The 27211-nt window shown below is 38.9% G+C and overlaps 2 protein-coding genes across 3 annotated transcripts in view; one reads left to right on the forward strand and one right to left on the reverse strand.

Moving 5' to 3' along the window:
• Positions 1 to 693: 693 nt before the first annotated feature.
• LOC117430199 (A-kinase anchor protein 10, mitochondrial-like) lies at positions 694 to 15155 on the reverse strand. 2 transcript variants are annotated; one of them, XM_034050012.3, is made up of 15 exons: positions 14921 to 15155; positions 12446 to 12493; positions 9011 to 9193; positions 7712 to 8260; positions 7137 to 7235; positions 6622 to 6706; positions 5688 to 5811; positions 5213 to 5349; positions 4532 to 4676; positions 4197 to 4370; positions 3627 to 3736; positions 3234 to 3316; positions 2527 to 2579; positions 2238 to 2333; positions 694 to 1854 (listed from the first exon to the last, which is right to left on the reverse strand). In XM_034050012.3, exons 1-15 carry the CDS (start codon positions 14940 to 14942, stop codon positions 1849 to 1851), a joined length of 1914 nt encoding a protein of 637 aa, XP_033905903.3. In that variant the 5' UTR covers positions 14943 to 15155; the 3' UTR covers positions 694 to 1848. The 2 variants fall into 2 exon arrangements, with proteins under 2 accessions (XP_033905903.3, XP_058856726.1); XM_059000743.1 differs by having other exon boundaries at positions 694 to 2333.
• Positions 15156 to 16950: 1795 nt separating this feature from the next.
• The window catches only part of LOC117430346 (LHFPL tetraspan subfamily member 7 protein-like), a 75889-nt gene continuing 65628 nt past the window's right edge, over positions 16951 to 27211 (forward strand). The window contains exon 1 of the mRNA XM_059000745.1: positions 16951 to 17788. Within this exon, the coding sequence (XP_058856728.1) occupies positions 17474 to 17788 (315 nt within the window). The 5' untranslated portion in view covers positions 16951 to 17473. The remainder of the gene's footprint in view (positions 17789 to 27211) is intronic.

Below are 27211 nucleotides of genomic sequence, written 5' to 3' on the forward strand. Positions count from 1 at the left end.
GTTTGATATTACTGGAACCCCGTCCCCATCTCATTCTCACACCTGTTTGAAATGGGGGGCGGAGCTTAGGTTAAATATGTCATGCATTCTTAAAATGAACACATGGTTTACACCTGATACTAGGGACGCCTGGCTGGTTTCACAGACCCCGATATGTGCTGAGCTAACCTCGGTCTAAAATCACTGCAAATCGGGGCTTAGAAAACAGACGTAAAAGTCTGTAGTGCACTGTTCAGGGAGTTTTGAATGTCAAGGCAAAGAGCTGGATGTGTTAATTAAATCCAGACAACGTGACTGGTTTCCTTAACCACTGCCAGAATGACCACAACTACACAAGTCTGGTCAATCATGAGGATGTTTTATAATTTTCTGAGCTCTGGAGAAATGTTGTGCCTTGAGTTACTGTATTTCATGGGGGGAAAAAAAAAATCTCATGAAGACTCATGGTATTAACCTGTTAACGTTAAACTCAATGAAACTCCCTTCTGTCTCGTTTTCAATGTTCATTATTAGAATACTGGCAGCACAGAGGTTCCATCAGTTTCCTAAGTAATAATAGCAACATATAAACTGTATGGTGCAGATTATTTAAATGGAAAAATACCAGTATTGTGATTAAGACAGAAATGCCCCACAAATGTATTTGTGTTTTCTGTATTAGTGTTGTGAATAACAAACAGGATAAGACACAGGTTTAATACATTTCATTAATATATGTATTTTTAAATCAAACACAATTAAATAGATTATAGATTAAATACATGAATACATAGGCATCAGAAAACAGTGATGGTACATAGTACCAAAAAACCATATACACAGTCTTTTTCTGTTATTGTTGATACTGCTCAAGGTGTCTCAAAAGAATCAGACATTCACAGAGTACAATTTTCCATTAAACAGTCATCGTTGAGATTATTTTGCAGAATGTTTTTTTTATTTGTTTAATTTGTCTTTTTATTAACTGTGATCGTCAGGAAAGAAACTTAACATTTACATATGCGTAGAAAGTATTTCACAAGGATCGACAATAAAAGTACTGCAATATAAGGAGTGAAGTCTACAGTTGTTTTGTTCTGTTCCTTATTTTAAGCTGCTTTAGCACTTGAATTCAATGGGAGGGGAGGGGTCTACAACTGGTCAATGTGTGACTTGCAAATGGGCAGTATGATCTTAAACAGAGGGCCAAGGGTGACAGACAGTCCATTTGCACTAAGAACAGCTTACTTATGTTTCCAGTTATTATACAGTACATTGCAAGCTACTTTCAGAACACAAAAAATTGAGAGTTTTCATACTGTTAACAAAATATTTGCATGTGCGGATAGAACTGTACTTGCAAGAAGCTGTTATAGCTGGACTGACCACCTGGTTCATAATTTTTGTTTAGTTTTTTTTTTTAACACTACCCTAAACTCCATGAAGTCCTTCTATTTATTTATTTTTTTCTCTCAAGTGGACTAACTTGAGAGTTCTTCAAGACACTGGTATGCCGAGTAGATATGAATTTTTTTTGAAGTCTTTCAGTTCACATTACCAACTGCAGTTGCAGGCAGCCACTTTCTAAATCAGCGTTTACATTGCACTGTGATGCAGCTGTGTTGTCTTCATATGTTTAAAAAAAGCCTTCATTGTGTTAGACTGGAGTACAGTTAAAATTCACACATACACACAGTGACGCTGAAGGTCCTGGAATGCTTTGTTATCTTCATACAAATGAAGGGAGTAACATTCTACAAATAAAGTGTGCAGTTCATCATCACGGGTTGGTGGGCCAAAATCCTCCATAGGAAACAGGGCACCTCTTCGGCAAGAAGAAAAAAGGGAATCTTTTGGTTCATCCAAAGGTCATAGCTGGAAATAATCAAGCAAACAAGTGAAACTATTGTCTCTGAACTTGATTTTCAGCGGCTGGACAAAAATATTACAAACACCTGTCATAACAGTGTCAATCGGGGTGCAGGGCCACCACTGGTGTTTGAATTGTTCTGGAATATTAGTGACTATCGGTGGGGGTGGAAGTCTGCAGAGTCATTGCTTTTTGAGTTCTCGTGCAGCATTGTTATTTTGTGCAGTGTTGGTTACGGATCAGATCTCTATCAGATCTACTGTCTTTCCCATTGTAACTAAAACTGGCTTGCAATAAAGATGATGCATATTCTACATAGTACAGAATGCAGGTCATGGGTGTCACTTTGAACAACTTATAATGTAAATACTTTACTGCAAGCGAGTACCTTCGTGGACTTGTCACAAGGAGGTTCATATTGCGCCTGGCGCATAACCTCATTTACAATCATCTTGGCTATTTTCCAGGCCATCTCTTCCTGAGCCTAGAATAAACAAAAACAAAAATAAGTAGTATGTAGGTACCATGTTTTTTAAATGAATACATCTGCATTACATTTGCTTTTAGAACGACAAATTCCAGTTAAATAGTGAACTATGTCATGTTGTTGTTTAGTTTTGGTATAAATGTATACCCTGTCACGATCTCCTGATCACAGCCTCCTCTTAATGACATACCTCATCTGTGTTTCCTTGCACCCATTTCTTCATGGCTTGGGAAAACATTGAGCCTGCACAAAGCACAACATGTTATTACTACCTTACTGCATGCAGCCCACTGGCAATCCCCCAAAGTGGTCAACATGATCAAATATAGAATCTGAGGGGGGGTGGCAGTGGAGTCGTGGGTTTTAACAGTCTTGTAATAATTATCTCATTTGTATTTACACTTACAGTTTAGACAATCAGTCCATCTACTCCTCCTGCATAAAAATAACTTCTCTTGATTTTAAAAGGACTACCTCTTAATGAGTTACAGGTTATCATTAGGTGAACTGACACGCATTACATAATGTGTGGTGTACAGTACTGAGGCATTTTTTTTCCCCCACAGGTTGATGTTCAGAGGTTGAGGATTTGAATCAAAACTACAAACTGAATTACCATTTATTTAATTAACGGACACTTTCAGAACTTGCCACACACAAGGTATGTTGCCAGCCATTGGATCAACACAGATCTTTATCAGCATTATAAGGCCTAATCTATAATGTGTAGGTGGATCAAAGACTGCACTGAAATCTTAATGTCCCAGTCTCAGTTCTTGCTCATAAATTAAGTGAGCTCCAAGGGGAACTTAATCTCCCCTTGTGGACACTAAAACACTGTGTATTCTGTATCGACACTTATAAAACGAATAACGGTAGCGCATTCCAGAAACGCACCTTTAGATTTCTTAACGTCAGGCTCGGGCTCAGCCTCTCTAACAAACTGTCCAAGTTCATTCACTTTCCCAAACGTCATTCTCCTGCAGAACAAAGAGATGCATTACCAGGATGTTTAGACCACAGGACTTCCTTCTAAGTGCCAATCAAACATGCGTGAACACAGCTACTCTCTGTTCACGTCACATTCGAGCGGAGAAAATCTCTGGGCGCAGGATTCCACTGTCCCAGCTCATGACCTAAAACAATTAGGAAGGACAGCTGTGATAGCACTGAAATTAATTTTAAAATTGAAGCTACAGTAAAAGTGAAGTCAGGCTTAAATAATGAAAGTAAAACCCATACCATGCAAAGTAGCATATACTTAATAAGATAAATACATTAACCGCTTACCCTGCATATGGACGCTGATATAGAGACTCTGGGTCCAAACTTGCTATGTCCACAGTTATTGCTTCATCAAAGTTTTTTAGGATTTTAATTGTAGCCTTTTTGTTACCTTGCTATAAAAAAAGAGACAGTTTTGTATTTTTTTTTACTGTGTCAACTGCGGAATCTTGAAATAAGAGTCTAATCAGCTTATGGGCGATTATGACAGGCGAAACCATCTTGTAATAGTGCAAAAAACATATTTCTTAAAGAATGCCTCTCTAGTGTGTACTGTTGTTAAACTAACAATGCAGTATTTAGAAAGTAAAAGCTTAACAGGTAATTTCACTCCTCTGCTTGTCATTCTTCAGGTAATGCTAGATTATCCATCTCTAAAAAAATAAAATGATATTGTACAAATGGAATTGGACCCAATGGGTCAATAGCAATGGACTTTAGTCTTCAGTTCAGTAAGTTGGGTGCAAGCTAGTAACATTTGGAGATATTCATGGCCATAGAATGGCTAATTCAGAAACATACAGGAAAAGGCAACATGAGCCATGCAGTCCACATGGAGTTATCTGGAAGAGATACCTGAGCTGGTCCATCCAAGCTCCCAGTACTGGATTCACTGTCCTGGGGGCTGCCTGATCCATGGCCTAGTAACGCAGCATTCCCAGCAAAAAACTCATCCCCTCGAACAGAGTTAATCAGGTCGTTCAAATATTTATAATACAGATTACTGGACAGAAAGACAGGCATATAGACCTGCAGGGAGAGAAGAAAAACAGATCTAGCAAATAGAAAATCATTAACCCCCCCATATTCCCAGATGCTTATGTAAAAATGTACTTGGAAATGATTTACAAAAGGAAATGACGGCTCTTTCTTTTCTTATCCTGTGTCTGAAAAGGGTTTTAAACTCTTACTTTTTCCATGGTAGTCCATGCTTGGCGTAATGGAGTGGTGAAACAGTCCGGGAGTGGTCCCCCTTCCCTGCAAATATTGGATTCAATTTCTAATCTGACTGTATCGTCAAACCCCAGTGGTTTTGTTGCTTGGAGAGAGAAATACCTGCGAGACAAATGGAATTAAGAGGTTACCCGCCCTACTAGAAAAGCAACAAAGTCTGGTTCCAATATTTATCAACACAAAGTAACTATTCAGGAAGACAAGCCTCAAATACTACTTCAATTACAAAACTCATTACATTACAATGACATTTTCAACAAGATGTTTGAAACTGATTTTTTATATAATCGCTAAAGTGGTCTACAGCTACCAAAATTAGACCATTTAATTATTATTTTTTTAACAATTCAGATTGTTTATTTAACATCATGTAATCAAATACACTACAAATTGATATCACAAAAAATCTACCGGAAGCTAATAGCAGTACAGTATTTCATGTTAGATTTTGAAATGTTACATTTTTCAAAGTATATGGAAAACTACAGAGCTATGCAATTCAATATGTTAACGTAACACTATTCAGCAGGTTTCATTCGACTTTATGAAGCACAATTGGTTAATTCTATAGGGTGATGCAAAACTTGTGGACACAGCTGTAGAGTGTTGACAACGGAATCAATGAAAGGGTCACTCACTGGTCATAAAGAATCATGGCGTCATTCTGAGCTTCCTGCCCATCATACTGGCCCTTCTTGTCAGCAAGCTGATCCTGGAAGTTGTCTGCAGCTAACCAGAACTGAAGGACATTTACAGCGTCTTCCTTTTCCATGAACTGTGTTGCAAAAAAAAAAAAAAAAAAAAAAAAAGTGTAGAAGACTAACCAGGCAATCTCTCTGCTGTATTTCCAAGTTTAATTGTTAACCATGCATAACCCAGTTGCATTTTTAGCATTCTGTCTGAAACACAGGATAGACCTCTACTTTCCACAGGGCAAAATTAGAGCGAAGGTGGCATCAACGGTAGTAGTTTGGTTTTCACCCGATATTGTGTTTAGTATCTCCAATACAAAAATAATTTGCTCCAGTTTTACTCCGCCTCTCCGGTTTGAAATCAGATAACTGTAAGCTTTAACATTTTTTTGTAATAACAATCCATACACCATGCTCTTACCTCAGAGAAGTAGAAGAGAGCCGACTCACAGAAAAGAATATCCGCCAAGTACACAGTTCCACTGGTCAACACTTCAATCTGGTACTTGCAGAAATGGTGACTCCTTAAATATTCAGCAAAGTGCCTGTACAGGGAGGATACATGGAGGTTCTGCAGCAGAGCTATAATACTATTTCATTTCATAGTGAATGTGAAGACAGATACTGAAGCCATTCATTCCTTCAAGACAATCGTAAGATTGATTTAAAGCAGGGTGACAGAGTATGGGTAATGAACCCTTTGCTGTTGACCATGCAGCATCTAACGTAAGGGAGTCCTTTGCTCTTCCACCCCCATATGAGGATTTCCTACATAAACTGAAAACGGGGAAAGGGGAACAATTCAAAAGGATAACCCATGGCAATTGAGAAAAACTTTTACCCAAGAATGAAATAGGTCTAACATATCTCAAAAGCAATATAATTGTTGTGGAGTGTTTTAATTAAGGTTTTACTCACAGGGACTAAATGGTCTATTTTTCAATAAGGTCCCAAGAGAAGTGGTGTGAAGTAAAACACAAATAAAATAAGTACAGACATAGCAACTGGTTTATCCACACAGGGTCAAGTGAAATACTGTTATGTTACAAGTTTGATCTTCCTATTTGCTAATACTTTTGTATTCATTTCATATTGACCATTGTCTAGCAAAGGAATATGTTTACCACTAAACATACACTTAAAAGCAACTTGTGTTAATGTCAATGATGTTATCTGGGAAATAGGTTATTGTTGTGATTATAATGAGAAGTGTTTGAGCCCTCATAAAACAAACGATCCGGGCCCAGACACTGGCCAGCCTGAGAAACGAAACAATTGCGGCAGCCCATGTAATGATATAAACAGAAGTGTGATAACATCTTTGAAGTGACAACAAACAAAAAAAAAAACCTCACTCTTGTTCCATTATGTCGAAGACGACGGATTGTGCTTTAACAAAGCAGTTTGGGTCCACCTGACCATCTTCTCCACAGATTTTAGCTGTTAAAATATATAAAAGACATGACTAGAAGTAAGGAGACAAGAAAAAAAGAAATCATTTGCTCTTATATTCCCGTGACCTGCTCTAAAACATCAACACAAAGTCACTTAGATGTACAAGCTCTTCAGATAATAATGCGCTATACTTTGACTGAAAGATCAGTTCCAGGTTGTGCCTGCTATGCAGAATCACACTAGTGCATCTTCAACCCTCCTAAGAAAAGCCAGCGCGGAAGACGGTGGGAGCTCTTTGTCTGTTGTAAGCATGTACACTCATTATCAGGCAGGTATACAGAAAATACTCTCAAACAAGGGACACACTTCAGTCCGAAGGAGATCAATAGAGCGTACAGAGTCACACAAGTCTGCCTTTTGATTACACGACTCCTTGCAAATACCTGTTGGGTTTCAGCAATCAATAGCCTCTTACCTACTATGTCATTCCTCATAGCCTCCGTGATTGGAATAGGCCTAGCAGCATCTGGAGAGATGTATTTGGTAAACATATTCACTGCATCTCGCTCTATACCTAGAGGATGAAAGAAAATCAATATGTTTTGTGAATGATTATTATTTTTTTGAGGACAGGGGACTAGTACTGTTCACTGTAGATATGGCTAGCCAAATAATTCCAGACACTTAATAAAGAACTACTTCTACTGCTAACTGGATTTGTATGCAGGATTTATTACACTCTTTGACTTGTCTAAGCTAAATGGATGGTTGCTGCATGCAGTTGCACTGCAAATGACCTTCTTCAACATGTGGCCTTGCTGCCTAAGTAAGATATTTGTTGTACTAAAAGAGCTCATCTTTCCATCAGATTACAATTGGGGTCTGTAAGTTCTTGTAATGTCTGATGCGATTGGATGGCAATGAATATATATTTTTTGCATTTGATTTCGGCTTCATTATTTATTTGGCGTCTTAAAGCGTCTGACGATGAGCTCTCATGTAGGAGGTGGGTTGTCTCTTTAAAGGTCCTTGAAATCGAATGGAACGTACTTTTCATTAGTTTTCCTGACAGATCTTTGATTGTCCTGGGGGACTGGAGTCCACTAGGTACCACGGCCTTGGAAGAACCTTCTTTTGTGGGAGTCCCGGCCTTTGAAACCCCATGGAGTGCATATGATTCCTTATTATCCGAGTTTGAAGAATTGTTTGGGGAGCTCCTGCCTGAACAAGTGTCCAAAGGGCTGGCCTGCCTGTGCGTTCTTGCGGGGCTGAATGCCTCTTCTGCTTCTGAAGGCTGCAGCTGCCCGAGTGCTAAATCTTCAGAGGGCTCTTTGTTTTCATGCTGCTTCCTTGAGGGGGAAGCAGGCTCTGCTAAGGAGCTGTGCATGACAGTGTTCAGGCTGTGAGCTCGGATTCGGGACCAGCTGGTGGAACGGAAACTCTCCGCTTCCAGCCAGAACTTGACCAAGTGTTCCGCCCTGCGCAACTCTGTGAACTGGATGAAGTACGGGAGGGCCATGCTGTCCCGCAGAATCTGATCCACCGTCTTTGAAAGCTGAGACTTGGTCTCCTGCGTTTGGTAGTTCAGACACGACCGGCCTGCAACACACAATTGATGTAGAGATAAACAACACACAGTGTCATCCTCGCCTACTGCCTGCTTTCTTAAATGGTACATTTTGGGAAAATGAATATATAAAATGTGGAAGGCATCTAAGTATGTATAAACCACAACTTTTTTTTTTTTTAATGATGTAAGCTCTGAAAAACGTCTGGTACAGTACTTACAAAATAGGTCATGGTGAAGAAGCGTTTTTGTAGACAATTTTAATTGTTACCATGCCTAACTACCAACAGAAACATCAGGCAAGCTGCCACATTCACAACCTGGATGCCAGTGTGCTTTTTGAACCATATGCCAATGCACATCTCAAGACCCTACTCCCCAAGCTCACATGTCTGAGGTTCACTCTTCCATGGTTGTTTAGACTTGCATTTGTTTATTTCTGTAAGCTCTCCCAGCACACCACCTGTTGTAAAATGGTGCCCATTCCTGTACTGCTAATATGACCAATTGTTACAACCCTGTCTCTCACGCCTGAGTAGAATGTCTTTCCTGTTCCTGACAGGAGATCAAAATTTCTGTAAAAAAAACAAACATTTGTTTATTTATTTATTGGGTGGACCACACACGCAGATGTATTCCCAAATGTTGAGTTATGTTAAGGTTAATAGTTTTAGATGAGGAAGTTAAGGATAACGCTGAGAGGTTGGAAGTTAACTGTGCACCATTGACAAGATGCAGTTTCCTAGTTTTTGAAGAACTAGGAACAGGAATTTAAGTCTTACCCAAGTCTCCAAAATGAACTGCCTCCATATGACAGGGCTGTTTCTTGAGTATGGCGGTCCGCCCCCTGGCAAAGGAGTCCATGTTGGCAGAAATAGCATTGATTGCCACATGGCTGGGGCCTGCTGCTTCCTGTATGGCATGGTTACGGGTGCCCAGTGATGGTGACTGGACAGACACTGGAGCTGTTAAACAAAGAAACGGAAAGAAACACATTCCAAATCATCACACTGTACAGTCATACTCCCAACAGAGGTAAGCATATTCTACAACAGAATCATGCTTATGAATCAGTACAAATAATTTACAAAATAATGTTCTGTATGGATAGGCAAGACTGTGTTATTTTTATGCTTAACAGCACTTCCTGAGTGAGATAATAAGCATCAGTTTGCAGGTTGAGCACAGCTTTGCAGTTCTCATGCCCAGACTGACGTGACATGTTAAGTTATACATAATCTTCAGAGTAAATGGATAAACAGCAGCTGAGGTGTTGGGGTGCAGATTCTGTGTTTGGGAATGGTAGATGCCTAATTTGTGGGAATTAATCTCCACACCACAGGCTTGTGTAGAAAACAAAATGCAGAAGGCGAGCAGTTCTCTAAAACTACACTGTCTATGGGAAACAGAAGCAGGAAACACAACACAGCTCTGCACCTCGCATCAAGTATGTTTTTTACACAGAAAAGCACAGAAGAGCGTTTCCGTTTCAGTGTGATCGTAGACAAGAATTATAAAAGTGAAAGATAACCCTGTAATCTACATCCTGCACCTAGCACGGTTATATAGGTAACAGCCCATCAGGTTAAAAAAAAGTAAAGATTTCTCTTATAAATACATTTAAAATTACCATTACATAAATGAGTAAATCTGCTTTATCAGCAGGAGCTTAATATGACTGACCTGAGCCAGGCTATTTCAAAGTCAACCAAAAAACTAAACCCTCTTAAGTGGTCCTTATCTCTCTACACACGCTGTGTAACTGTGCAACACTGGTTAATAGTTTCAGAATATTCAGAGCAAATAGCGCTGAGGAGCTACTCTTGCACCTTCACTTCCTAAATAACCTGACGGATAGTTTAGGGAGTGTGACAGGGTAGCGTCACGGCCCAGACTGGTTACCAGGCAGGAATTACACCCAGAGACAGAAAGCGGCATTCTAAAAGCAGTGTTGTGCACCTTATTAAACAAATAACACAAAAACAGACAAACAGGGCACGAGGGCCAAAATAAAACATTTAACAAAAGACTAAATCAGTAGGCTGGACATTCGCCTTCACTACCCTAAACAAACTGGTTCAAACTCACAGCACAAACACACCCCAAACTCCTCCAACAAACAAAGGGCTTTGCTTATACATGTGGCCGCTCCCCAGTTAGCATCAATTACCTAATTGGGGGAATGGCCACCCCTGTGATTGCTGGCAGGGACAGATTTAAACCCATCCCTGCCAGCCTTACATTCCCACACATAGACTATTTACAGCAGCAGGGTTCTGCCCTGCCACAGGGAGAGTCTAGGCTAATGCAAGGGCTCTGGCCTCTTTACAGGCAGGTATGTCAGGTTCGTTTCAGTGCCACAGCTGAGTCATGTAGCTTGTGATTTTCATACAACCTTAAAAAAAAATAATAAACAGCTCCATGACCTTTTGTGTTTAAACAAACAGTATTTGAATACAGTTGAATAGGGGAGTTCTCTTAGTTTGTTAATATACAAAAACTTTTCTGTTGAGGAGTGCCCGTTCACTTTGCAGAGAACTGCATATAAAAGTCAATGCAAGTTCAAAGAGCGAGCTGAAGTCTAGTGCTTCCAGTTTAGCAAGAAAGCTCTCAAAATGACTGCAATGGGTTTGGTTACGCAATAGAAGTAAGACATCAGTCATACATACTATATACAGACAGGTCAGATTTGTTTTTATGTAGTTTATTCACATACAAAAAAACTTAAACCATTTATGTACAGTAAGCAAAGCAGACTTTACATCTTGCTTTATAAGTTTTCTTGTGTTGATTAAGAAATAAATATAATTAATTTGATAATCACCATTATTTAACTGAACATGGTATACATCCATTACACACCCATAACACTAAAATAAATGAAATTGTTATTTTGCAAACATACAATAGAATTTCATCCCCCACAGACTGCAGTACTTTATTAAATCTGCCTTCTGTTTTCTTCTGATATGAAACACTTGTTAAACTTGGCAATCACTCAGAACAGAAAAAATTTATGAAAATAAATGGAATTACAGTTTAAGCTAAGCATCCCACCATTCCTCCTTCCAGCAATTTAAGCGAGTCCTTCTTCACTGAAGTAAAAGCTTTAAAACAGGTGTGTGGGAAGAGCAGCAGCTTGTAATAACAAGGGTAACGTCTTCCACACTCCTTTAAACAACAACATATTGGGCCTTGGTTAGAAACATAAGAACATGCAACTGTGCTGTATATCAGGTCTGTGAGCCCCACTCACACGCTTATGAAAATAATGTTTTGTTTAGTCTGTTATTCATAAAACTGTCATAAGGTGTTGTTAAAAAAAAAAAAAAAAAGCAACAACATTCTACATCAGTTTCATGTCGAAAATAAAAATGATTTTCATAAAAGAAAAGAAAAAAAGCTTTGAAGAATAGCCTGGGCCTTTCATTCTGTTGTCTAGTAACTGCAGCACGTACCGCATCTGACTATAAACAATTTCCACCTTTAATTGGTAGCAGTTCAAATGAACAGTTCAGGAGCCCTTCATTCCTACACTAACAAGCAAATAATTAGCTTACAGGCTTTGGTCAGCTTGTCCATTTTTTTTTTTGCATCTACACACGCACAGACGTTTGACCCCTGGAGCAGAATCACAATGAAAACAGACACCCATCCCTTTTGAATGCACAGAGCATGTGACTGCAAACTTGTCATAAGACGTTTGGCTCTAAACCCTACACAGCCTTTAAAAGCAGATGGAATTCAGCAGTTTATTATTTGCATCAGCCATTGTGAGATTCTAAACCAAATTTATTACACATACTATTCCTATTCCCAAGAGGACATATAAACAGGGATGCTTTAAAATGTGTTTCAAAGGTATCATGTATGCAGTGGGAATAAATGAGTCATTGTGAAAATATGACAATGGGTACAATGGGTAATTCTAACTGTTATTCAGTGACTGGCGAATGCACCATCACACCACTGCAAGCCGTGAGGCACAGCAATGCTACATCGACACATTAACAGGGATGTAAATCTAGCTTCCATTGTCTAGCAGTTTGGTCAATTCCAAGTTAACCAATGCAGATTGGAAGCTCAAGTGTGACAGATGAAGCTTGTAGTAAAGGCTTAAACAGTAATGGGAGTCGTATTCTATTTTATTTTATTTAAATAACTACCAGAGGTGAAGAGATTGAGAGAAAGGGAGACACCGTGGTGCCGGTTCTTACCTTTGCTGATTCTTGCATCTGACGGCTTCTCTTGTTCCTTGCCTTTTGCTGCAAAATGAGAATGCAAATATGAAAACTGTTTAACAACCAGAGATCATTTAATAGGTCAGAGATAACACTGGAAAGACTGCTGCACAAAATAATGGGACAGGGAGGGAGTGTCAGTCTCCAGCCATGTCACCTAAGACTGCAGTATCGCTATTTGAACTAACTCGTTATGAATTACAATGGGAGCAGTACGTATTTTGTTACCTATTTTAAGTTACTATAGAGAAATATGCAGGAGAAAAATACTTTTTAGTTCACTTTTTTTTTTGAAAATTGCAAGTGCTTATTAGAATCTTACATGAATATTCATGTTTTAATTTGCTTAGAAGGGAATGATTTGCAAGTTCATCATCATATTTTCCCAATTTGAATAAAGCAAAGGCATTGGTCAAGCAGTACAATAATGTCATATGAGCTCAATTCAATGAGGCAGTTGGGTTGTGAATAACCAATGGCCATTCTGTATTCAAAACATTGTTAATGAAACTAGATCCAAAACTAGAATGGATTGCATGACCTGTGTACCCTCAAGATATTCAAAGCAAAAGGACTTGCAAAACTATCCAATCAAATACCAAGACTGCGCAATATAATTCATGTGAAACATGTCAGCATTTCAGAACCCAGTTAAGTAAAGCTTCGTATTTAGCCTGAGCTGTGACTATCAGATAGAAAGCAACAGGAATGCTGTTCAGCTTTAGTTCTTTTGTAATGTCCGCTTTACTGGACACATTTATCATGAGACTTTACAGTTTGTAATTCTGTTCATTACACAGTGCCTGCTGGTGTGCAGCACCTGTAGAACCATTGCCCAACAGCTACAATTTGCAAATATTGTAATCTAATAACACTAGACCACAAACAAAACAAAACTTGTGTGACAAACTACTGATCTTCCTCCCCCTCCTGTATCACCTCTGTTGTTTTATGCACTTTGACATTAGCTCTGATCCTTACTTTAGGAGCACCTCCAACCACGTATCAAAAATCTAATCTACTGCACCAGACAATGCAAGGAATCAATATACACAACTGCAATATACTGTACACAATATACTTTAAGTCCTTATTTAGCCTGGATCATTTGCTTCTGGGTTAGAAGCAAAGGAATTCTGAGTTAACAGCCTACCTGTTGGTTTAGCAGACACAAATTAGCATCAATATCGGACTACCTTACCTAAAGCAACAAGATGAGTTATAATGGGTGTCTGTGAAACCAGCCGTACTGTTTTTCAAAACACTGCCACATGATTACAAAGGAGACTGGACCACAGTGGCTTCTACAGTAACTAAATGCAGGGGGGCTTCGTTGCTGTGCACAGAGAAATTTAAACTGATGGTAATCCTACCGATCAATGGATTTTGTAGAAGACCTGTAGACTAGTTTACAACAGTTTTAACATTATCCGCAGTTGTTTTTAACATTTTAAAACTCAGGGTGCTTCAGAATTCTGCTTGCTCCTGGCATGCTCCAATTTACTCCGCAGGTTCACACATGTACCTGACCGGGTCATATTGAGAACTAATGGCAAAATAATACTTTACAGACAAAAATCGTATTAATATGTTGGTTTTCAAATTAAAGTTTAAAATGCTGCATTTAGATTTCCCCCTGTTCATATCAATTGAATATTGTAGATAAACTATTCACTGCTTTGCAAGTACTGAAATAGCAGGACCAGGTCGATTGGGCTCAGAAAGACAGAGAGAAACTGTTTTCATTAGGAAGGAAGCTTGTGTCCCAACAGATTAACGTTGGCGAATGTAAACCAACAATTGGGTCTGCTTTCTAAAACGTGTAAGTATACTGCAGTGAACAGGAAAAAATGCATCAGTGTAAAACTGAACATTGTGGGACAGTGCTGCTGAAGCTTAGTCTGTGGCTGAACTTGGGTTTGAATGAATCAAGGATCCCAGGGCCCTAGAAGCACTGTTATACAACCAGCTCCAATCTCCAGACTTCACTGCATTTCAGCAATGTTTCAAACAACATAGTAACCTTCAGCTCCGGGACGGATGGAAGTTAATCTTTTTAATGCTTTATTTAAATATATATATATATATATATATATATATATATATATATATATATATATATATATATATAATGCATTAGCACTAATGTGTTAAACTTGCACTCACAATATATACATCACGTTTGGAAAATCTGCAGGTATTTTACTGCAATTTGCAGCAGCTGGTACGGTCCTTAATCATTTTATTAAACTAGAGGCATGTACGCCTACTTCAATACCCTTGCTTGAGAAATCATCGTTTCCTAGGCATGAAGGCTGTGCAATAAGACAGGCACCATTTGATCTTAGATTTTGTTTTTTAAACAGCAGTTCAAGGCCTTTCATTTCACACAGAGCTGTCAAACCTCCCCGCTGCATTATCTCTCCCGCTATCCTCTGACACTGTTCTTACCTTTCCTCCTAAAAAATGACATGGTGCTCTTCACATTCGCAATGTACCCTCAGCTCTGTGCCTGCATCCCGGGCTTTGCGGAGTCCCCTCATTCATAAATTCGGTGTTTTTGCAAAGCTTAACTTTATTATTCGGGGTGCACTGAGCTGTCAAAGCCGGGACTTCCTCCTTCCCCCTCCTACAGAAAGGGCAGCCATATTGTCAATATACCGTTCACTTCCGGACTTCTGCGGCATCATGGGTAAGCTCGAAGCCGAAGCTCTTTCTTGTGAATTAATATATAGGGCACAATTAATGGCGACAACTTCGGAAACTTGGATTTAAGATGTCCTTCAAAAGCTTTTGGCGGCATATTTGTTCGCCCCATAAAAAGCAGGTTGTGTTGTTATATAATACTATATAATATTTAAAAGCTGCATCTCCCTGTTGTCAGTGTAAATCACAGTGGACCAGACAGCTGACATCTCGGTTGGCAGGTGCTTACCTGCCACTTTACCGGCAGGTGCATTCCCAGCCCACAGTTGAGCTATAAAACTAATAATTTTGTATATATTAAGTGAATTACATCCAAATATAATATTGCTCAAATCAAGCATTGATGTTTCATTCTAAGATAATATGCACGGCCCACACTGGGTCCATTTACCTTTTCCCATATGTGTACTATTCATTTACTGTGCTGTAACATTACTAAATGCTTTACCATACATTTACTGTGGTTTACTACACTTCACTCGGCTTTATTTATGGTAAACCACAGAACACTTTTATGAGGGGTGTAGCCATTTGACTTGTACTGCTTTCACTGGCTCAGATTAATATTATTTGTTCTAGAATAAATTAATCCCAGATATACCGCGTGTATGTGTGTGATTTCTGGTGGAAAAATAAAGAAAGAAATTTGTGCTTACTCTGTGCAACCAACTACAGTACAGTACGCTGGCTACATACCCTGTTCGAGGCTGCGGTTATAAACCTCACTGACCAGCAGGGGGCACTGTGTGGTAAAGTAAGAGTATAAAACGGGGTCGACAGTGAAAAGATGAGGATGTTGTGTGCATTGCGTCTACCTATACATTCCAGTTTTTCTTAACGTGATTAAAAAATAATAATAAAAAAAAACCCTGCTAGTTAAAGCTCTGATTTGGGCATGATGTCATTATGGACCCGACATTGAGTAAGCGCGGACAGCCGGTGCCTTAAAACAATGTTGCTGTCTGTTGAGAAAGTACCATGTTGGGATTTCATGTGGTGTTGTTTGCATGGCTAATGCATTGTATTTAATTGTAATAGAAGGTTAGATGTAAGTCTAAAAGTAATGTTAACCTATAAAAGTATAACCAGTGAAAGCAATGTGTCTGTGTGTGATTGAGTCTGATTAGAAGAAAGTGACCGAGCATGTGGGTCAGCTGGACAGTCTTCGGTTTCTCCAGTCCTAGAGACTTAAATAAATACTATCCTGGCACTCTGTCAATTATTAGGACCATTGTTTGTTTTATTTTAATCAATTGCTTTAAATTTTACATTTAAATGTCCCATATTATGAAGCACTGTTACAATCGCAAAAATATACATACACAATCCATTAGTGACCGAAATGTAAGAATTAAATAAGAAATAGTATTTAGTAGTAAATAAGAAATAGTATTTAGTAGTAAAATAGTAGTTTTATATATTTTTCTTCTTATTCGTCTTGCTATTCTATTAAACTATATTATTGAACGTTTATTGTGGCATAAATAATATAAGACGTCTTGAGAATACAATTTATAAATAAACATGTTGTTGTTGTTGTTGTTGTTGTTTTTGTGCGTGTTATGACAGTTGTATGGATCTGGCTTGCTATTTTTAAGCACCGGCTACTAAGCTGTACAAGTTTCCTGTATCCCCTAAAGACTTTGGTCCCGATTTTTGTTTGTTTACTTCACGAAAAGCAAAACACATTTATTCCCTGCCGAGTGTGCAGTGCACCTTTAAAAGAATGAAGCCATTCTGAATGGACACGCCCACCCCGAATGTTTCCAAGGCGCTGGGAGACACCTGTCTGCAACTAGCGACAGAAAACAAGCTGCAGTGAGGCGGGCAACGTGTTTGAGTGCAGGCGTGTATACAGCACGGTTTGACTACCCGGCTGAGTTACACAGGAGCTAACGTTCTTCATCCTGGTAAACCCTGGATAGGAAGTACAGCACATCCTGGCTGCAGTTGTTGGTTCGGTTCTGTTTGCAAGGGGTCTTGTAAGAGAAACGGGTGCTTCCCCAAATCCATTCGCAATTTTAAACAGGACATTTATTATCGCGTGGAAGTGGCAGATGTCACCTCGCTCTTTATTGCAGAACTTTATACTTTTTCAACCGGACCTTCGTCTATATCTCAGTGCAACGTATAAGGGATTAATCAAAAGATCGTTGCATGGTGGATGATTAATCAACAACAGAAACACTTAAATACCCATTTTTTTATTGTGAAGCTGTGATTTGTGTATTGATTGTACTGTGGATTCTGATGTAACCGTTGTGGGATATTTCTCTTTATTGGGTGTTTCAACTCCAGATGCATTCGCTGTTGGATCGAAAGAAGAAATCAGCCGGAGTGGGGCTGGATATGTCCCCGAGCTCCTTGTCCCAAGCCCCGAGGATGTTCAGCTGTGTGGGTTGCTTCTGGGTCCTCTTATCCTCGGCTTTGGTTGCGATTTGCAGTTTCAGTTTTATCTCGCCGGCGTGGATTGTCAAAGATCACCTTAAAAACAAAGACTCGGTGAGCTTTGGGTTACTTTGGCATTGCTCTGAGTCGATGGATAACATGTACAGCTGCTATACTTTTGGAGGTCTGGGAAAATTTGCCGATATTCCTTCCAGTTCATGGCAGGTAAATATGAATGCGTCACAAAAGTTGATACAGGGTTGGATCCTAGACACGCCGTACAAGTGTTCGTGTGATGTGTGTGTCATGATGCCGATACCAAGTTAAATGAGCTTATGTGTTTAGCCAAGTGCTTCACAAATACAAGTACCCGTTGAGAGTGTCCCGTATACAATTATAAAATGTGTTTTTTATTGTTTGTAAACCGGTGTCTAAAATATCAACACAGCCGTACATTGTGTCCCACGTTTTTCTGAGATTAATCTAGTTTATAGATGACATAACCTCCTAATTATTTAGTGACAAGCAGCTAAAAAACGAGCAAAACAAACTGGACGGTAAAAAGAGTACGCCAAAGTAACGCGCGCGCATGCAGCCCACTGCAGGACAATAAACCGCGTCAGTCAATTCTATTTTAGTTAGGCTACGGCATGTTTGCTGAAGCTTCAAGTAATAAACATGGGTTTATTGGATTGCATTAATCAAGACAACACAAAACAATTTGAAATGACAATGTACAAGTCAACGGGAAGATAATTGCACGTACAGCTAATTAGAGCTCACATGTGTTTGTTATATAGAAAACATGACAAGCAGGGGCTATACGCACATTACCTGTGTATGTATGCATTTGAACTGCAGAATTCAAGTAATATCTAGCTCACTGGGTTTATTCTCAAATAGCTATATTATTGTATTGCTATGCACCTCGCAATCAAAGACAGCCCTGTGGCTTCAATGCTGTGGCACACGACAGTGTAGAGCTTCAGTATTTTAGCAGCGCAAACAATATATCAAGAACATTGTACTCTGGTGGTTGTAATGATTCCACGCTGTATTTGAACTTCTGTGATGTTACACAGGAAGATCTTCTGTAGGAAATGTCATGTACGATGGATAGTATGCTGTAGGTGAGTGGTGTGATTATTCAAATCGCTCCACATATAAAGGACGAGCACATCTTGTTTATGACTGTTCTGTGCACCTCATACTGCTCCTGTTATTATTATTCACAGTATAGAAGATAAGAACATAAGAAAGTTTACAAACGAGAGGAGGCCATTCGGCCCATCTTGCTCGTTTGGTTGTTAGTAGCTTATTGATCCCAAAATCTCATCAAGCAGCTTCTTGAAGGATCCCAGGGTGTCGGCTTCAATAACATTACTGGGGAGTTGCACAGGAGACACTGGAGCAACAGCATTCTGCGTTTGGACCAGTGCCCAGAAATGTCATCCGCAGATAAGCACCCACCCCTGTTACGTATGACAAAAGACCTTTTCATTGCCACTAGTGGGCGTTGTTTCACAGCCCCTTTCCCACCAACACCAGCGGCATCAGTTTCATGTCATTAAATCTTATAAAATAAAGTACTACCTATTATACTGTGTATGTGTAATATATATATATATATATATATATACTATACACATATCAAACTGACAGTGATTTATTAACAACGCCCCGTATTATTACAGGAGAAAATGTGAAATCATCACTCTGGACAATGTCCTAGCAAACTGAAATCAAAGAATTCTGCAGTGCATTAATTATGAATCACAGTATCTGAGCGGTAGGTTTGCACACTTGAAGCTTGAGTACTTAAGAAAGCACAATATGAATATGTATTTGCACATGACTTCACTGTGAAAACACTGGCATCAATCAGATTAGGAAAGCAAATAGGAACAAACCTAGTCAGATAAAGACTAAGGATTTGTTGAAACAGAAAATGTTGACATTTCTGACCCTTTTTAGCTAGCAGCAGGCACTTTTGTTCCAGTTATCAAATACCACAGTGCTACGTGCTTTAGTTGCTACATGCTTGTACTACCTAAATGCTACTGCCACCCAGAAGTACATACCTCGTCAAATTAAGAAGTAAACTGCATAATAGTACCCAGTAAAATTAGATGACTGTGTGCAATTAGCAAGTTATATGAATATTACTAAATAGCCTGTAATCCTTTTGAAGAACATGTTTTATTACACATGGGGCTGGGTTGAGGTTAGGGTAAGCTTACTGTTCATATTTGTTTTCTGCATTTCTGACTACTTCATCACAAAGCTGCATTGTAGGAAACAGTTGATCAGAACTCTTGCAGACAGGCAATCATGGAAAGGAAAGGGTTAACTGCCCTGGGTATTGCCTGTTAAGCAGTGCAATGAGTCCAGCTGGTCTCAGTCCTGTCCCTGCTGCATGCCAAAACCCATTCCACTTTATAGCAGGCATTCTAGATTAGCATAGTAAACATTAAAGAGTGTTCTTGGTCATTTGTGACTTGGCTGGGTTCCGGGCCCATGCTGACTGTTAAAAGGCCAGTGCATTAAGGCAATGCATTTTACCAGCTTGGGTTTCACTTGCAATGAGTGCTCCTTCAGCGCTGAGATAAGCTCATAATAAGTGGTTCTTGATCTTGAGGGAGACTCGTAAGAGTAAGAAGTCATTGAAGCTACACAGAAAGGCAGACAACTCTTGAAACTCCAAATGTGAAAGTACGCCTGTATTTTAACCTGTTTTAGCCTGTATCCGTGGTTTCTTAGGATGTATTTCTTACATCCACTGGAGGCAGTGTTGCAGAGGGACAGGTTAGTTGTTTACACTGTGGTGTGCCAGGTGTTCTTAAAGGTTAGACACGATGCTGAGAGTTCTTGTGAGGCCACAGTCACCACAGTGTAGTGACTGAAACAGAAGATGACAGTGAATCTCCCAAAGAAGAACACATTAGATAAGATGATCCTGGTATTTCACTCCAATACTTTGCACAAAACAAAATGATGGAGTTAATGCTATTGTGATTCATTTGTATCTGTTCAGTCACCCAAGAGACATTCTGTATATGGCTTATAAATAAATGATCAAATTAAAAACAACAGAGTGCACAGAATGCCAGGTGTCATTTTCTAAACTAAATATGCACTGTGTGTGTGTATGTGTGTGTGTGTGTGTGTGTGTGTGTGTGTGTATATATATATATAGTCAGTGTACATTATATATGTATATTAATAAAACACACTGCATTCCAATGGTCTGAGAGAGACTCATCTTCGGTCTCTGTTCAGGAGTGGACAGTTATTCAATTTAGGAATTTCCATAAAAAATCGTGCCGATCAGCAATTCAACTCCCCTGAGAACAATTTAGCTCCCAGAATGAAGTATCTTCAATGTGCTGATTTATTTATACTGCAAATTTGCATTTAAAAAGAGATATTCATCAACAGTCCTCCTCGCTGCTACATGGACAGCGCGTATTCTAGCCGCTGTGCTTCATAAAATCCACTAGGTTTTGTTTTCTCCAGCCTATACTCTTAAACTGTTACTGGATATTATTATCGACCATTATTTTAATAGTCTTTATTTAATTTCTTGGAAACAATATTGTAAAGGCTTATTGGTCAAATGAACTGTCACAGATTATAATAACTTAAACAGATGTGAAATGATGCGTGACATTACATCAGGTTCCTAAATCATAATTCAAGGTTGTTTCCTTACTGTTTATTGTTGTGTGTGGGTGAATTGGTTAAGACAACATAATCATTTATCTGGACTCTTCAACATATCAATTCTATTTGAAATGAAATAGACGGAAAGAGAAATGTTTTCTTTTCTCTCCGAAAACTGTGACTGCAATTACATTTGTGTTATGCTGCTGCTCTCCTTTTTATAGTGGTTTTAAAGAAGCATTTAATAACCAAAGCTGTGATAATCGCGATCATTAATGTGTAATATGCAAAAGCTGAAAAACACACCAGTTTAGGACAGCAGCTTCATATATCCTCAGCACCCACTATTTATTTTCTGAGCTTGACAAATTAAAGTGTGAATTAGTTTAAAAAAACAAAAAAAAACAGCCTTTGTCAGATAATCTTTATCATGACAATCTTCCAGACAGTTATCAATGGCTAAAAACATTTAACGCTCTACCCAAGTGGTTCAGGGATTATATCAGTGATTTATAATGCTAACAATTAAAATGTGAAAAGCGATTACTGTGTGGTATCCATTAAAACGTCCTCAGCCCTCATTAAGGTCTTGCAGTGATGGCTATGGGAGTGGCACTGATGTGCTAATTCCAGTCCTTGCTATCTGTTTGGACACTCTTCATCATCTTCCCAGACCTTCCCTGCATCCCTTCTTTTAGTAACCACTTTCCTGCCCCCCTCCCAGACAGCCACAACAACAACACTTGACAACGCACATTTATTAGCCCGTCTTCGTGATCATTTCGTTTTTAATTGTGTCTGACCAGAGCGCTTTAGTGTTTTTTTTTTTTGCTTTTCAGGGTGAATCAAGCTGCTAAGTGTTCAGCCCAGCAAATGTTTTTTTTTCCCCCAATTAATCACTCTTTCTGGCTGTCTATTTGGGACCTTTCCTCGAGGCACAAGCCAGGGGATATAGTGTGTTGAAACAGGGCCAGCCAAGCAGTTCCACTCTCTGAGCAAGAGTTATTTTAGAGTTCCGCATTTATTAAAGTTTTAAACACAAAAAAAGAGTAATAGTTTTCATTTATTTTCCCTAAAAAATTGAAACTTAAGGATTAAACACTTCGGAATGCTTAAATGTTAATATATTGGGAATGTTTTCAGAAAAGCTCCAAAAAAAAAGAAGCTCTCTAACACTTTTTATAAGTGACTGCAACACATATCTGTGTAAAGACTGTGTACTGTATAGCAGTGAATAAGATCATTCCATCGGGAGGGTCCACAGCAACTCTGACTCATGTTTTTTTGTGTTTGAACAGAATGTACAGTACAAACAGGGCCAGGAAACCCAAGGCTTTTATTTTATCTTAGTTTTTTTTCTATTTTGCAATCAAAACTGCAATTTTTTAATTAGATTTTAGTTTTAGACTCTTTTAGTTGTTCAAAATTTTCAATTACAACCACATTTTAATCTCTTTTTACATTTCTGTTTTATTAAATTTTGCATTAGACTGTTTTTAATTCAAAGGTTTAATTGTTAGTTGTGTGTGTGTGTGTGTGTGTGAAGTGTTTGGGATCCTTGTGATGAGAGGCGCTATAGAAATGTGAATTGTTGTTGTTGTTGCTGCTGCTGCTGCTTCTTTGGAATGTCCTTGTAGTGATGTCAGTCACCAGGATCCTCTCTCTTCCCATCCTCACCCTTGTGTCTCCCAGTACCAAGACTGACAGGGAGTGAGATCTCCTCAAGTGGATGATTGACTTAGTGTAGGCAGATACTCTTAGATTAGCTGAGATTCAAGCCCAAGATGACAAGAGGGCAAAGGCATTAGGTATCTGTGGATGTTTACCAACATCTACTAAATTAGGGGCATGTGAACTGGCATTAGGTGATTCAGGAGTGTTACGTCTGCAGTGTGGCTGTTAAAATTCCAGGGGTGAAATCTTCAAGTCCACACATAAAGTAAAGACAGTAACAGTCTTCTGTGTCAGAACCTATTAAGGTCTCCTTGGCCGCTTAAAAGAACCCTGAGCTGGAGTTTATTGCCTCCTGCTAGCTTCCTAATAAATTGATGGATGAACTGGTTTCATCTCTGAATTGAATGGAAATACAGAAATGAGAGACTTTTACAGGGTCTGTTGCGGATCCTTAAATATGTTTTATGGGATGAATCCCACACAATCAGGCTGAATGGCCGTGTAGGGCCAAGCATCAGGAGTCTGAGGCTTGCTTTCTTTTCTTACAGACTTTAGATTTTTTCACAATTTACAGTACGGTATGTTTTCAAAGTTCCTTCTGTTGTATAATTTCATTCATTCAGTCATTTCAGTGATTCAGTGGAATCTTCTGTCTCCATTTCTACTGGAACACTGTTGGAAAGAATGGATACTATATTAAGATATAAAAGACAGTAGCATAGAACTCCCTTACCAAAACTTTGCAAGCTTTTTATGAACAATTATGTTTTTCGAACATTAGTAATTAACAGCGGCTATTTTAATAATTTAGACATATTGAATTTGTTAAATATGTTATTCTCAGTTAAGAATGATAAGTATTGATGATAGAATTGCGAGTAAGTGCTGATTCGATAGATGTGTTTTCTTATCCTCAATCGTATTTGCTTATATCCTTGACACAGTGATTTAAACAGAGGTGGATCTAAGTACCACCACATATTTTAGATATAGAGATTAAAATTGGGCCCGCCATTGTGTACCATGGGTATGAACTCGCATGTGTACATTGAGGTTGTGTGGTCCAGTGGTTAAAGAAAGGGGCTTGTAACCAGGAGGTCCCCGGTTCAAATTCCACCTCAGCCACTGACTCATTGTGTGACCCTGAGCAAGTCACTTAACCTCCTTGTGCTCCGTCTTTTGGGTGAGATGTAATTGTAAGTGACTTTGCAGCTGATGCATAGTTCACACACCCTAGTCTCTGTAAGTCGCCTTGGATAAAGGCGTCTGCTAAATAAACAAATAATATAATTGTTTGGAACGAATAAGACCTTCACTATAAGGCTTTCCTAGCTCCTTGGGAGTCAGGGGTTGTGGTTTAGTGTACCTGTCTGAGAGACGTCAGAGATCAGTTTGGTGGACTAGTTTGTAGTAATGTTTCGTCAAGTGCTTTTTAGCTTATTAACTTTACTGGTGCCATATGGAGGAATGCCAGTTATCAGAAGGTTTCTGCAATTGAAACGCTTCCTCTCTTCAAAGTGATAAAAAAGTCCTTCTTCCTCTGTCCTCTTTTTGCACACTCAGACAGCGTTGCCTGGTTTATAGTCTGAACAACACAGGATTCTCAAATACACATTTTTATCTAGATGCTTTGGAAGCCAGACAGACCTTTATTCTGTGAATCTGTGAATTCTGTGCGCAGATTAGTAGCTTCCTATTATAGCAAGGGAATTGTAAAATTATTTTAGAAACAAGCTGTATTTTTTTTTTACACTGGAAAATATCCTCAGAAGTTGCAAAGTCGCTGGAGGGCTGGGTTTGACTAGCAAGTAAAAAGAATTTGGTTATCTTAGTTTATTGTAATAATAAACACTAAAGCCACTACTTAATTTATCACAGTTGACCGTGGGCAACGTTCGAGGCAAAATAGGTGGTGGGTTTGGATGGGCATGAAGACTGAACTGCTCTGTGAATTGAACTTCATCACAAGCAATGTAAATCAAGGGAAAAGTAAAGCACAATATTAGCCTGGACTTGAGGAGACATCACCTTTTTGTTCCTAGATCAATAAATCGGGGAGTCCACCCGCAGACGCTGTGTAAATGTCTCGCCTCCTGAGGTCAAAACTGTAATGAAGGTGGACACATTCTGAAAGGTTGAAAAAGGGACCAGGGTCTGAAACAGAGAAGGATCACAAATCATTTTGTTTTGACAGCTTGCCGCGTGGGAAATCAGGTCAGAAGGCCTTACCCTTACTCCTGTCTCATTAGCATATGCATCCCTCTTTCTGAAGTAGACGGCTTTACATTTCAATATGTAATTTAAAAAGTGTTGCCGGAGACAGGCAGGCTGTGTTACTCCCATCAGACTGGATGTCAAACGTGGCCTTTCAGTTTGATGGTATTTTATACAGGTTCATCCTTGATTATTCCTGCTCATTACTGAAGACACTCTGTGTCCATGCCTGGTTATAATAGATGGATTCAAACTGTTACCCACTGCATGTAATCCTGAGCTGAGCCCCACTCAAAGTCTTTTACTGCAACCCTTGTTGTTTGATTCTGGTCTGTATCTGACTGGTCTGTGATTATACTATACAACACTGCAAACAAAGCTCACTGTTGATCTGGCTGTCATTAATCGCACCTCAATCTTCATGTTTGCTTGCTCTACGGAATGGATAACTGGCTGAATTGCTGTCGGTTTTGCTTGCATTACCTGTTTACATCCCTCAGGCTGCTGAGAGCTGTGCTGGTCTTGATGGTACCGCAGTGTAATAGTGATAATGATGCTGCCATGCTGTGTTCCTCTTTAATAATGGAACTCCCTCATTCAAATATTGACTCGGGAGTTCCATTACCACCTTGTTACACGCCACAGCAACACCATTATCCCCTCAATAGATATCTTCTCTTGTACAGATATGTCTGTGTTTGGCTTTAGACAACTCAATCAAGAAGGATTTCATTTTGCAAAAGACTCTCAACAGAATGTTTTATTCTTGATGGTTTCAGACTCCTGCTGTTGGATGTTTTTTAGAAGAGACCGTTACTAATCCTGCCTTTAACTACTGCTGAGTCCTAGACCAGCTCTGTTTGCATACAGATAAAAATAGATGCATACTGTACTTTGGACCCAGTTTGTGCCTATGTTAGGGGTTTTCTGGCTGTGCTAAATATAGCTAGTGCTGCTTTTTTATCTCTTTAGCTGATAACTAAAACAATAAAACCTCTTTAGTGTTCTGAATTCCCTTTTTACAGGAAAGACAGGAAACGTCATCTAATATAATAATCAAAATTATGTTTGTATAGTTTTCTTTTTTTTCTATTTTTTTTGTCCCAGTCCTAAAACTCTAGGTGATGCAACACTTTTGGCCACAGCTGTACTGTGCATGTGTTGTGCTGTATTTAAAAAGTGATACATGCAAAGGTTTAAAATGATCTTCCATTAGGTGCATTTATTGCCTTACAGTAAGTGTACGGGTCACGGCCAAACAACTGATTTAGAGGGAGAATTAAGCTGATTTATTGTTTGCTGTAAAACTGGCAGCATTTAACACGCAAAGAGCAAATGCACTTTGAATTTGACTTTGGGAATTTATTGGTTGCTATTTTGAGAACAGATTTAAATAGCTGTAATGAAAGTTGTCATCATTTTGTTGTTTATTGCGTATATTCCTGGAACACACAGGGGTGTGTTTGGGGGTGATGTAATCCGGAACATGCTGGTCACTTCACTTGAGATAAACCACGGGAGATTGAAATCCTGTCATCATGTAAATCATTCAAATATAAACCTTCCTGAGCTTTTTCATATTGTACAGACAGAAATAAACCAGAGACAAAACAGTCACTGTTGAATGATTTTCATAACCTTGATTGAATTATTTAGATCCGTCACTGTATAAGCCAATTGAATATACCCCATATTCTTAAAGAGTTAGTTATTATTATTATTATTATTATTTCTTAGCAGATGTTGCTTCAAATGTCATTTTAATTGCATTTGTATATTTCCCTTACTGTTTGTTTGAAGTCAGTAGTCCTGGGTTGTGTTTCTCCAATATATTCTCATAATGGGGGTCCCTCAGTCTAGAAGGATTTTATACAGGTTTCCCTGTCACCAATATTAAAATGGCCACCATCAAATCTTTTCACTCACGTGTGGACATTATTTAACTGATTTGAGAAATTAGCTTTTTTTCAACATTTTCTTTATTAACATTTTTGCTTTGGCCAATGTACAGAAAAAGACAAAACCGAAAAAAAAAAATACTGACAAACAACATCAAATGAAAGATTATGTAAACTCTCAACACAATAAAATAGACAT

This window comes from Acipenser ruthenus, chromosome 26, assembly GCF_902713425.1.
Source record: "Acipenser ruthenus chromosome 26, fAciRut3.2 maternal haplotype, whole genome shotgun sequence".
Lineage (NCBI taxonomy): Eukaryota > Metazoa > Chordata > Actinopteri > Acipenseriformes > Acipenseridae > Acipenser > Acipenser ruthenus.